General features: G+C 40.8%; 1 protein-coding gene across 2 annotated transcripts in view; it reads left to right on the plus strand.

Moving 5' to 3' along the window:
• Positions 1 to 10333, plus strand: part of plxna1b (plexin A1b) — a 186736-nt gene extending 176403 nt beyond the window's left edge. For both annotated transcript variants that reach the window (XM_027279877.1, XM_027279878.1), the window contains exons 25-32: positions 224 to 383; positions 653 to 756; positions 944 to 1040; positions 3013 to 3203; positions 5253 to 5422; positions 5696 to 5908; positions 5993 to 6143; positions 6534 to 10333. In XM_027279877.1, coding sequence (XP_027135678.1) covers positions 224 to 383; positions 653 to 756; positions 944 to 1040; positions 3013 to 3203; positions 5253 to 5422; positions 5696 to 5908; positions 5993 to 6143; positions 6534 to 6629 — 1182 coding nt within the window. In that variant the 3' untranslated portion in view covers positions 6630 to 10333. The remainder of the gene's footprint in view (positions 1 to 223; positions 384 to 652; positions 757 to 943; positions 1041 to 3012; positions 3204 to 5252; positions 5423 to 5695; positions 5909 to 5992; positions 6144 to 6533) is intronic.
• Positions 10334 to 13406: the final 3073 nt, after the last annotated feature.

The raw sequence follows: 13406 nt of genomic DNA on the forward strand, positions 1-13406 counted from the left end.
TGAAATGCATTTATGAAAGTAATAAAAAGCAAAAGATGCACTGTATGCATGTATGTTCTGCAGCTAAATATTGATTCTAAATTGCCTTAAGAAGTGCTGCGGGTCAAAAATCATTGCAGAGTCATGCTTCCCCACATCGATAGTAAATGCTCCCAGTCCATGCTGACTTCCTGGTCTAAATGTGACCTGTGTGCTTTGCCCTCTGTCCCTCTCCCCCCTCTAGACGCTGCACTGTGTGAACCCAGAGAATGAGAACGCTCCCGAGGTGACAGTGAAGAGCCTGAACTGTGACACAGTGACGCAGGTGAAGGAGAAGCTGCTGGATGCTGTGTACAAAGGCACACCATACTCCCAGAGACCAAAGGCCTCCGATATGGACCTGGGTAAGGATCATTTCAAGGGTTACAAGACCTCTCTAAAGCAGGAGGAGGTTTTTAGAAATTAAATTTATGTCAGTTATGCACTGTACCTATTTAAATGTATTAGGTCAATGAACTTGTAATGCTGTCAGCATCCTTAGTAAGTCATAGCAACTTCACTTTTTGTTTGGAGGACAGGTGGTGAGTGTATCTGTGCAATCCATGTCCCATTACCCCGTTTCTTCACATTTAACCTTACCTGTATCTTCTTTGTGTGTGTGTGTGTGTGACAGAATGGCGGCAGGGAAGGATGGCTCGCATCATCCTTCAGGACGAAGATGTCACCACCAAGATAGACAACGACTGGAAGAGACTCAACACCTTGGCTCATTACCAGGTACTCAAGTTCAACATAAATCCCACAATGCTTGCTGTCTTGCTGGAGCTTGGTGTCACTCCATTGATTGGATTGCACATTATTGTTTCTTTCTCCTTCAAACTAAATTGTGATTGTGTGCTTGGACTATAATCCTGCTGCGGGACATTCTGTGCAGTCATAGCTGATCTTGAAAATCCTGTTTCAGGTGACAGATGGCTCAGTGATCGCCCTGGTGCCTAAACAGAACTCAGCCTACAACATCTCCAACTCCTCAACTTTCACCAAGTCCCTCAGCAGATACGGTACGAGAGAAGGTGTGTGTGTGTGTGTGTGTGTGTGCGTGTTTTGTCTGTGTATAAGTGTATGTATGTATGTATGTATGTATGTATGTATGTATGTATGCCCTCATTTTATAATATGTGTAAGTAAGGAAGCAAAATTCCTCTTTTCCATCTTTTGTTTTCAATTTTCAAAAATATGATGCTGCTGACAAGAAGAACCATCAAACACACCACTGAACAATTTAATTATGTTTGTTTGGTGTCGGCTTCTCTGTAAGCAAGACCCATTTTAGGTGAACTGGGTTTCAAAACTGGTAAATAGTTTCAGTTTATAGAAAGTATAAATGTATATGCTGTGTCCAAAGAAACAAATAGAAGTAGCTGAAATTAAATTACCTGGAATGAAGATTTATTGAAAGAATCCAATTGTGGCAACTCTTTGCCATCGAGTAGAGTGGCTGGGTCAGTGCCTAGTCACTTCCTGGTTGTCCAGCTCCTTCGCTGACTTTTTTTTTTAATTTTTTTATTGCTGCTCACTTCTCTGATTGCCTTTATACCTCACATGGCTTTTTGGTATTAAAATAATGTAATAAAAATCTGCAAAATGACAAATGAATCCACATTTATATTCCATAAAATCACACAAATTGATGTCAAGTAGGTAAGAAAATAACATACTTGTTCCACCTGCACTGTACAGCACACTTTAAAGTGGCTCATTAACAAGGCACTCTGCACTGTTTACACTGTTTATGTCAGAAACGTCAAACTGTGCAACATATGCTGATCCGAGGTGTACTTAGGTCCTAGACTGCTGATTGGCTGTGCTACCGCATAAAATGGTTGCGTGACTTTGACCTCCAACATGTAATTTAGCCAGTGCCTCTCCTAATGACGTTCGACAAAACAGAGAAAACTGGCGAGAAAGAAAGAAAGTTTTAAATGAAAGGAAATGACTCTGTGCATTATGGGAAAAGAACATCAACTGAATTTCTCGGACATGTCTGACGGAGCTGCACTTTTATGCCAAATCAATGCAAATGCAGATACCCTGTTAATGCTAGGCCTGAAGTGAACCTCTGTTTCTCACTGCTTCATCTCGTTTCTGTTTTCTAAATCCTTCTCTAGTGTACAGTAACTCTCTTCCCGAGCTCTGCCTCCATGACATACACATAAATACTCACTAACACCCCATCACACTGTTCTTCCCTGGTCCACATTCTCTCCTGACATTTTGAACCTCTCAATCCTTTTTTGCTTTGTCACGGAAGTGACAAGCATTCGAACTGAAAGTGTAATGCTCTGTGTCACAAAATAGGGGATCACTGTCCAACAAAGGGAGGGAGGGAGGGAGCAGGAGAGAGAGTGACAGACAAATTTATTCTGGAATGAAAGAGTGACATGCAAGTAGAAGAAGCTGTCACCTTTCAGAAATGCTTTTAACTCTACACAGAGATTTCTCTCTCTGCTTCTGATTTCTTATTTGTGTATTTTTTTTCTTTTTAAACCGAGGAAGCTACATTTACAGGGTTGTTCACCTTGAAATGGTGATTAAGACAAAATGAATTATACTTCTATAAACTACAGACCGGCACCATGTTATGGGCTGCTTGATAGATGTAATCACATCATATTTATTTAATAATACCATTGCCTTCTTAACCAGAGGCTCCAGATTTCCGCAGGATAGATTAGATTTCACTTTATTGTAAGACTCCACTAAAATTTGTCTTGTGTCAAAGCCAAATCTGTTTCACATTACATTAAAATATCAAAACAAACAATAAAAAAAACTCATATTCACAAAGTGAGCATCGGTGTCTCTGAACTTCTTCTTTCCTTTTACCATCTTATCCCAGGGTACTTGAATAAATGTAAAATATCTAACTAATATGACATCACATGTACAACTCCACATGTCTGTGTCTGTCCTCTCTTAATGTTATTTTTGCCCATTCACTCAACTCTACTCCATGTCTCCATCTCCTTCCAGAGAGCATGCTGAGGACAGCCAGCAGCCCAGACAGCCTGCGCTCCCGAACACCCATGATCACCCCCGACCTCGAGAGCGGCACCAAACTGTGGCACCTGGTCAAGAACCACGACCACTCAGACCAGAGGGAAGGAGACAGGGGGAGCAAGATGGTCTCTGAGATCTACCTGACCAGACTGCTAGCCACCAAGGTATTGAGAAGCTGTAGATTTGCACAGACACACACACACACACACACACACACACACACACACCTTTAGCCTAAAAACCCCACTCCACCACATCCCTGTCATGTAGCCCACTTCCACCAGAAGCCCCTACTCCTGACCTTTGTTTGGTGGTGGTCTCAAAGCTCATTAACATTTTTCATAACCTTTTGCACAAAGACACACATATGCACAGGATTGAGTGTTTGTGTCTTAATTAGGAGGTTGACCTTTGACTATTGAGTTGTTTGGCTGGTGTTACTGAGCCCTCTATAGGTGGCCTCAGGGCTTTAAGAGCCAGGCCTTTACCCTGAGATCATTACTCACCACATTCCTCCATGTCCTCCAGACCACAGTGTGGAACCTGTGCTCAAGTTGTTTATGCAGCATGTGTCTTCAGATGATCATCTGAAAGGTTATTTTCAGCTTGTGTTGATGTCCTGGGGAAACAAGGACCAGTCAATGTGTATTTTCATCCCTGAGTTAGTTGTTAGCCACCACTGAGCACGGTGTGCTTGACTTCCCATCACAGCTAAAATGTTTTGTGAAACAGCAGTCGCAACACTGGGACTGTTTTATGCTCTGGGACCGATGAAGCTGGTACGATGGCATCTTTACCACAGCTGTTTCAAGTGTGATTGAGAGAAGTTTGTAAATGTTTTTCAACTGGAGGGCTGGTTAGGTTATTCTTGTAATTGTCCTACAGAGGAAAAAATGCAGCTGTGTGCATCTCACAGTTGCCCATATTAATATTTAAATTAAATGAATAAGAATGAGAATAAAATGACATGAAAAATCATTTTAGAATTAATAGGTTGGTGGATTAAAGTGGTAATCCTCAGGAATCTACCATTTTTACAAAAACTTGCTGTTGTTGTGTTGACCTTATTTCAAGAAGCCACACAAAACCACTATCTGTAAAATTAAGTGTGAAATGCATCCACTTGGTTCCACTTCTGAGATTGCCATCACAACACAAAGCCTAATTCACACAGTTTGAATCCACAAAACATTAAATGTCAAACATACACTTAAAGCATGAGGTGTTATGAGGGAGACTGTGTCCACATATCTTCTTTTGCATCACTCTGCCTCACCTTATACACAGAATACACATATACACCAGCTGTTTTGTCCCAAATTTGCTTGCACACATACACAATTACACACGACAACGGCCTGTGCAGTCTCCTAACAGTGTCAGGCTTTTTGTGCTCATTTGCAAGTACTAACTATCTTGGTGATTCAGCTCACCCTGGTACTTCCTCTCCCCCAATGTTTTCACTCATGAGCTCCAGATTTCCACAGTTCGAGCTCCAGGTAGGAAAGTGCAAGGTTAGCGGCATCAACAGTACCTCGATCAGGAAATGCAAACCAGAGGAAGAAGGAGCGCTTCAGTTTGTTCTCATTTATTACAGCCCTCAAAGCTTTGTGTGTTTAGGAAGCTGATTTGTGGATGTGTGAATGAATACAAAACTGAAGATTCGACTTCTGGCTGTTTTTAAATAAGGTTTTGTAAAAGATGGCCTGGATGCTTGAAGATTGAAATGAAGGTGCTGAAAGCTTGTGGGAAATATCAAATCGTTTCAACTTCAGAAGAATTTGTGAGGATTCAGAGTTGTGTGATGTGGTTTAAAAAAAAACAAAAAAAACATTGCAGAACAGCCTTCGGCTGAACTCTCATTGGGCCCCTTCGTAAATACTGTAAAGAACACTGAGCACTCAGCACCTTCACAAGCTCTCAGGAAGTTGGAGTACTAAAAGCAAAGCAGTGTCACTCTCCAACCCCTTTCACTAACAGCCAAGCGCCAACAACCAGACCAACACCAGCAAGAGGAATAAGCAAGCAAACACTGTTGTTTAGTAGTGTTATAACTCAGCTATGCTCTGTACTTTTACATCTTTACATTTCAGAAAACCTTACTGTGCCGATAGGCTCACTTATATTATTATTGGAACAGAGAAGAGATGTTAAATGATAAATCATCTTGGTTTTTGCAAACTAACTAAGCCGGTGTTGGTTCTCCTGCATAGGGTACACTCCAGAAGTTTGTGGATGACCTGTTCGAGACCATCTTCAGCACAGCGCACCGAGGAAGTGCCCTGCCTCTCGCCATCAAGTACATGTTTGACTTCTTGGACGAGCAGGCAGACAAACACTCCATATCAGACTCTGATGTACGGCACACTTGGAAGAGCAACTGGTGAGTTTGTGTGTGCATCCACCCATCCCTGTCAGTGTTATTGGGAGTATTTGGTAGCTGTGTCTTATTAGTGCCGTGAAAAAGATTTAGACTGTAAGACTTTACTGTGGTAGTGAGGCAGAATGTACAGCGTGCCTATTTCTCATGCTTCAGGTATTTTAGTTCTCGGATTGCAGTGTTCTTTGCACCTTAATAGCCTGTCGAGTCCTTCTAACATGCAACTCTCCCTGTATCTTCTTCCACCCCCTTCCTGTATTGTTTCAATCCTTCCAGTCTTCCTCTGCGGTTCTGGGTGAATGTGATCAAGAACCCCCAGTTTGTCTTTGACATCCATAAGAACAGCATTACAGATGCCTGCTTGTCTGTGGTGGCTCAGACTTTCATGGACTCCTGTTCCACATCGGAGCATAAACTAGGGAAGGACTCTCCTTCAAACAAGCTGCTCTACGCTAAAGACATCCCCAACTATAAGAACTGGGTAGAGAGGTATGTCGACATTTTTACTTTGTTTGGCCTTAAAGCTGTTTAACTCAATTTTGTCAAGATCTAAACTGTGTTTCTGTTCTCCAGGTACTACTCTGACATCTCTAGGATGCCGGCCATCAGTGACCAGGACATGAGTGCCTACCTGGCGGAGCAGTCGCGCCTGCACGCCAACCAGTTCAATAGCATGTCGGCCCTACATGAGATCTACTCATACATTGTCAAGTACAAGGATGAGGTGAGAAGGACACTGTAGATGTTTTCAAAAACAAAAACAAAACTGTGGAAAAACTGGAATTAATATGTGGATATTATGTGGATGTAAACAGGGATTTCTGTATACAAATATCGAATTCAGAGCAGCAGACTGCTCAGTATGACCTGACACGGTTCCACCCTCCTCAGTATGTTTTACCCAGCCTTTATTTGTTCATGCTGATCATTTTAGACTCGTCCATTATTTGAATATTGGCTTTATGTTATAATTTATGCTATATTTCAATTATGAACCAACCAGTCGGGCTGTTAGTGTCCTGTGACAGCCATGTTTGGAAAGAATGACTGTGTTTTGAAAGCAAAATCCAGCACGCTGTAACATCGACTGACCTCTCCGCCTTTCTATCTTCAGATCTTGTCGGCGTTGGAGCGGGACGAGCAGGCGAGGAGACAGAGACTGAGGAGCAAGCTGGAGCAGGTCATCGACACAATGGCCCTGAGCAGCTGAGGACCAACCAGCACCTCCATCTCCTCCTTCTCTTCACTCCTCCTCTCCATCTGTCTCTCCCCCTCGCTCCTCTCACCCAACAAACAAAACTCCAACCCCCAACAATACGACAGACGAACTGCAAAAGGACTGAAGCAGTATACTGCAAAACGGGGGGGTGTTCGGCAGAGATGGGCGGGCCTGTGTACGCTTACATGTGTATGTGTGTGTGTTTGTTTGCAGCCCCCGTATTGTGTGTGGGCTGGTGTCTATGTGAGAGACTGGGACACCGGACGTTTTCACACATGCATACATGGAGAAACATGTCAACTGACAGCATTTGATTATTGTGGATGTTGGTGTTTGTTGTTTGCTTGATTTTGATTTCAGGAGTTTTGTCGTGATGACGCGATGGTCAGGAAAGAAACAATGAAGCCCGGAAAGGAAACTCCATATATGGCATCATTAGCAGGATGGACCAATCTGTGATGAGCCAATGGAGAGAGGCTCTCTAGGTCATGTGACTCCAACGGGTGTCACAGTTTTAAAGGATGTTGTTAGATTATTTTTCTGTTTGTTTTGATTTTTTTTGTATAAATGTAATCAACTGCCCACTCTCTGATCTCTCGCCACTTGTATTACTGCTGAATTTGCACAATTTACAGAAACGTTACAAAGGAAGACGATATAGATATTATATATAAATACAGCTACGTTTTTAAAGAAAGATTAGGGAGAAAACATTTTTGTTGTTTTTCATTTTAAACCAACAAACAAGAAAAATACAACAATATAAAACATGATTTGATATTTCAAGTACAAAAGAAAAAAAAAACAACATAGACAAAAAAGAAAAACAAAAAAGAAACAAAAAAGTCGTACTGTGCCATGTTTTCTTTGAATGTTGTTTAGTGCAAAGACATTTTGTTAGATGGAATGTGCTACCGTATGATTTTAAATATGAACATGCCTAGTGACTGAAAAGAATTGTTTGAGCAATGACCCATCATAAGATCCTTGTTTGAAAAAAAGTGGGAAGTCGTCCGTCTTCTCGGGGACAGTTCATGGTGTCATGGTGATAACATGAAGTTGCTGTTGTTTCTAATTCAATCAGTGCAATCTTTTGGTTTCAGAAAACCAAATATATACTCACAGGATTGTTGCTTTATCATGGCCACGTTCGTATCCGACGCCACGGTTGGTTCTGTTCTTCAAGGGTCAAGAAGTGACAGTTCAGTGGATCATGGTATAGTGACTGAACAATGAAGTAGCTACATTGCACTACCTGAAATAATCTGTTTGCCCCAAAACATGCAGCCACCATATCTAACAGTTTGGATACCACAGGTCCTGAGTTTGTGTTATCCATCCCTTGAAGGGTCATTAATTTTCCTGTTAGAGCAAAGCCAAAGTCTTGGTGCTCTCAGACACTATTTACGTCTTTACAGGAGCGACAATGAGGTCGGGTAGAGCTTTGCCAAGCCCCTTGATGGTGAAACAGTGGGGGGAAAGCTGTTTTCAGCCTGAAGCCACTTTTTTCTCTCAATGTTAATACTCAAATAGAAGGGCAAGGAAAAGATATGAGTGTTTCTTTCCACCTCTAACCTACCTATTTGAGATGAGCTTTTTTATCCAAGAGGGATGGAATAGAAAGATACAGAGGTGAGACACCTCTGTTCATTAGCTACACGAGGCTGAGTAATCCTCCCTATAGCCTACAGCTCTTGTTTCAAAACTAGCCTATTGCCATGTGTGGCTTAAGCTTTTTTTTTTTTTTCATTACTGCTCTCTTAAGAGGATTTCTTTGTTTCTCTTTTTTTGAAGTCTTGAAGTCAGGGTTTTTGACTTTGTGGTGAGAAATAATGTTTAATTTTTTTTTTGTTTTTTCTGCTTGCCGAAAAACCAAACTGTGGTCTGTATAATGTTTTTGTTGATGTTTTCATTTGTAAATTGTATACTTTTTCATGATGAACAAAAGCTGTTTGCCATTTTTTGTAATCAGGTTTTTTTTTTGTTTGTTTGTTTTTTGTCTTATTTTCAACATGTAAATTGTACATTTTACGGTACACAGAAGACAAAATTCTCTTTGGTTTGCCTGAAGTTGAAGTACTTGACGGAACTCAAGGTTTATTTTCCTGATATCAAGGATCGAAATGAAATTGTTGCATCAGATGAGCATCTGTGTCTTTGTGATGGAAATGTGACTTGCTGCTTTATCTCTTGTACCTTGTTTTTTTCTATCAAACATTAGGGCTGTCATTTTATGCTGATCATAAATGCTGTCGCTGTCCATTTTTATGCCAGGTTCCTTAAAAACAAAACAATCTCCTTTCACATCCAAAAATAGTGAGCACAACCTCCTAAATAATTGCCAACCCACCGTTTTGTTTACATGTCTCAGATGTGACATTGCTTTCGACAGATGCATACATATGAGCCTTGTTAATCTGGATGTCTGTTGGGACTTTCACTCTGTACCTGACAGAATCAATCTTGAGGGACCACTCTGCCCATGTTTGGCTATAAATTTCATTTAGCTACACACATTAAATCATTTCTCTTCGAACTATCGGTATTAAATAATACTGCAAAACCTTCACCAAAATATGCTCTGTCCACTTTACAAACATGATAACGGTTTTTATTTCTTTGTTTAAAGCTGAGTTTTTGCTGCATTCATACATTTTGGTGCTCTTACTGTAGATCACATTGCAAAGAAATAGATGACTGCTGAAGCCAGAGCTCAGTGGTGCTGTTAACAGCAGTCCCTTGAATGACCAGTACGAGTACAATGTAAAGTTGGGACAAATCCCCTCACTCCTTGTAAAAGCACACAGGCAGAAATGCCCAGTTGGTGATCTGTCAGGCTTTTTAAAGACACTTAAAACATTCTCAATTCATTCTCAGGTTCATGCTCCATTTTTTTGTCGTATTCTGGTTGTAATTTGGTTGATTAAATGACTTCTGGGGGAGATGGCTTGTTTATAGTTTGCATGGCTACTTGCCTTTTAGATTGACCTGCTTTGCAAGTTCGGACGCATCATTGGAGAAACTTCCCAGACTCTAACGTTCATTTTGCACTGTAGTGTGATAAATGACTTGTATTTGTTGTTATTGAGGTGGTTTGAAGCATGAGTGTTTGGTGTCATCAGGAGGAAGCAGGCATCAGCTGCTGACTTGGAGCTTGTCACAAGAACATGTAGTTTGACAGAAAGTTGCTGGGTTTAATGCTGTTTTTCTGTCAAATCGGAACAAATTAACAAGTGAAGTTTTCTGCGATGCCTTCAGTGTGAGCAGATTCAGCACTCAGTCATGTATCTCATGTTTAATTCTTAGCTTTTCAGACATGCTTAGTCACACTTTTGCCTTTCCAAAAAAACAGTTCAATCAAACAAGTCCTGGCACCATTCTGTTTTCTTTCTCTTTTTTTTCCATCTTTCTTCAATTTCTGGAAAATTCAATAGTTGTTATTTTCTTTTTCTTTTTTAAATGGAAGTTACATAGATTCCAAGGAAACACAAAGCTAAATGAATTTCGGACAGAGCTGGCAAAGGAATTTTAATACTTCAATAACTCAGAATACAGTTTCAGACTTGAAGCAACTGTCACAAGTTTGCAGGTTAACATTCATTGTGTAAATATTCTGTTATTTCCTATTTTGCAGATTTACTACTTGTAAATAAACACACATCAAGGAGAGATTAAACATTTTTTGCTAAATAAAATGTGGCTTGGGGTTTTATTTAATGAGTTTTAATAGATGGATGGATGAAGTAGCAGTCCATTTGTTTCATAGTAGCATTTAATATATGTTTTACTCTAGCATGGGGGTTATGATGCCACAGCTCACACTTTCTTGCTATGGCCAAGACTACTGTGATCCCTTGTATGTGTATGTTTGCCACTTTCTCTACCTGCATCTTAACTTTCTACTCAAGACTGTCCATGCACAACATTGAAGGAATTTTCATCCTCAGTGACAACAGAAAGGGTAGCTATCTAGACGTGTAGTATTGCATTTCAAATATGACCAACGACACAAAGACCCATTCACACCATAAAGAAGCACAATGAAATTGAATCCATGTCATAATGTAATATGTTATTCTAGAAGCTTGATGTAGGGACTATTCGCAGGGTTATTTGGAAACTACTTCAGCTGCAAACTAACAGCAAACATTTACTAGCCAGGAACTTGGTAGCGCGAGTCAATCACAGTCAGTAACTCTGAGCTTCTATTTAATTTTTTTAAAATAACTTCACCGCTCATGGAACTTTGTTGTCTAGTTTTGTGTAACATTACATTCAATAAAAAAGGGAAAACTCCTGGAGCTAATCAGCCGTCCTTAGAACAATTCAGTACAACAATTCAGAGTATGTAGAGAGAGTATGTATTTTTACTATTGACTCCACAAACTGGAGGTTTTTTTTTACTTTGACAGGAGGTCAACTAATAGGCTGTAATAGTTCCTCCATTTTGAACTTGATGGCTCTCTGTTCACCTAAAGGTCAGTACTGTTGTGACGATTTGCTGCTGGCGTAGCATGAAATCGCTGAAAAGTTGATGTTGTCGCAGTGAGGGAATCCACTGATTATGGCAATTCCATTGAAAATGAATTGCGACACAATTTCGCTGTTTGAAATTCTGGTGTGACCAGACCTTAACCCTGTGAAGCATTTAACACAAAAGACTGCAAATCTTTTTGTCAGGTTTGATACATTTTTAATAAAACAGGGTTCCGATATGGCTTGATACAGACCCTGAATATATTCTTGCCACAGAGCATCAATTATCAAAACCTGTCAAGTGCCAAATGATGGAATTATATGCTTATGTCCTCTACTTATAAGTATTTTTAGACTGTATTTCATTGAGGCAAAGCTCTTGTAGGGGGGCTGCCAGTGTATCTTGTTTTTAACCTTGAATGTATAGAAACTTGTATACTATCTTCACTAGAACTGAAAAATCAGTACCCAGCCCACATTAGCCTCTTAATGGGCTGTGTCATTTAGTATCAAAGAATTAAGGTTTAAATTGTTCACCATCAAGAGAAACCTTCTTGTCAGCCTGCAGCATGATAGCTTCCCTCCTCCATCTCCCTGCCTTTCATAGCATGACCAGCATCATTAATCATTCTCATATCAATGTACTTGAGTGGCTGGTTGAGGTTTGTTCTCTGGAGGTGTTAATACTAACACGTTTACCCCCTAACCATACATCACGCTCGCACTGCCCTCAGCTTACATGGGCACTTACATGGAAGAGTGGCTCTGAGTATATACTACAGTAGAGCATCAGCTGGCTCAGATAGGCTAGCCCAGTGATTTTCATGCCATGTATTGTTGCTGAACAAGAAGGCATGGAACAACAGAGAGAGGGACCCAGGAGAAAGCACACTAGAATGAACCAAAACCACTTTGTCCTTTTTTCATAGCCTGCCTTAAGCGTCAGCACTCCCCCCCACCCCCTCCTACCACGGCGGATTCAATGAGCCCAGATAGACAGAAAATGTTATCGTTCGCACCATGTGTAACCAGCCGGGCTAATTCAATTAAAATTCCATCCAAGGAGGAACGCTGAAATTGCGTAATGGTCGTGGGAGCACTGAATCTCGTAATGATCCTGTCAAGAGGCAAATGATCTTGCAGCGCGAACATTATGATAAATTCCTTGCAAAGCACAAGATGCTCGTTTCTTCAACCGCCCCCTCCCCCCCTCGCCTCCCTGCCTCCTTCCTCCACCTCTCTTTGCATGCAAAATTCTGGTGCCATAGTTAATAAAGCCATGATCTGTATTTGCTCCCCCCCCCCTACCCTTTTCTCTTTAATCTCGTTTAGTTACAATTGAAGAGGGCTCTGTGTTTTATCACACACTCAATGCAGTGAAATTGGAATTCTATTTTAGCTGAGCAGTCTTTTGGTATCTGTCAATGTTTGTTGCATGCAAGAGCATGGTGGAACCGGAGCACCATGAGTGGCAGTGGTATCTATAGGGCCCTAAATCCAGTGAGCGGTTCAGTTTCTCCTGGCGTGGAGAAGGTGACAGCCGTGACTGGTTGGGGGATGCTACGAGATGGATTACTGTCACCGTTCTTAACTTATAGTACACAGAAAAGGCTGTGTGTGTGTGTGTGAGTCTGAAGGAGAGGAGTGGGTGTCAAGTACAGGTGGTGCCAACCTTCAGCCCACTGTAGACATGCACAGTCACACAAAGCTCCCTAAGGCAAGTGCAAGTCTGCAGTGAGTATTTAGTAAAGATGTAGTCAGTGTTAGGTGAGAAAATGAACATTTTCAACATTCATTGAAAAAAACACAGAAGCATATTGACAACTTCTAACCAGAAGTTAAACTTGCGCTATCAATATTTTATATTAACAATGGATCAAATACATCATCTACATGTTATGTGTCTTTTTCAGCTAAGATAACAGAGAACAATCACTGGACTCAACAATTCACCTAAACTTTACAAAGAGTTTTAGCATCTTTTGCTTATTGTTTTGGTTTTAAGGCTTGCAACTTAACTGATCACACCACAACTGTGGTGTCCCCAAGAAGCCAAAACATCAATTACTGGTTTAAAGGATAGGGTAAGAAGATCCATATTGTGTGTACACTGAGATGGGGGACAAAATCCACTCTCATCTTGAGCTGCATGCAGATGATCCACATAGACACTTGGACAGAGGACAACATTTTGTGGACTATAGCAGTCATGCACACATGGAAACTATAAATTGTGCTTAAGAAGCTCTCACTTGACTCAGGCTGCTCAGTCTGATCTTTAGCTGAACTTTA

Source organism: Larimichthys crocea, chromosome VI (assembly GCF_000972845.2).
Source record: "Larimichthys crocea isolate SSNF chromosome VI, L_crocea_2.0, whole genome shotgun sequence".
Lineage (NCBI taxonomy): Eukaryota > Metazoa > Chordata > Actinopteri > Sciaenidae > Larimichthys > Larimichthys crocea.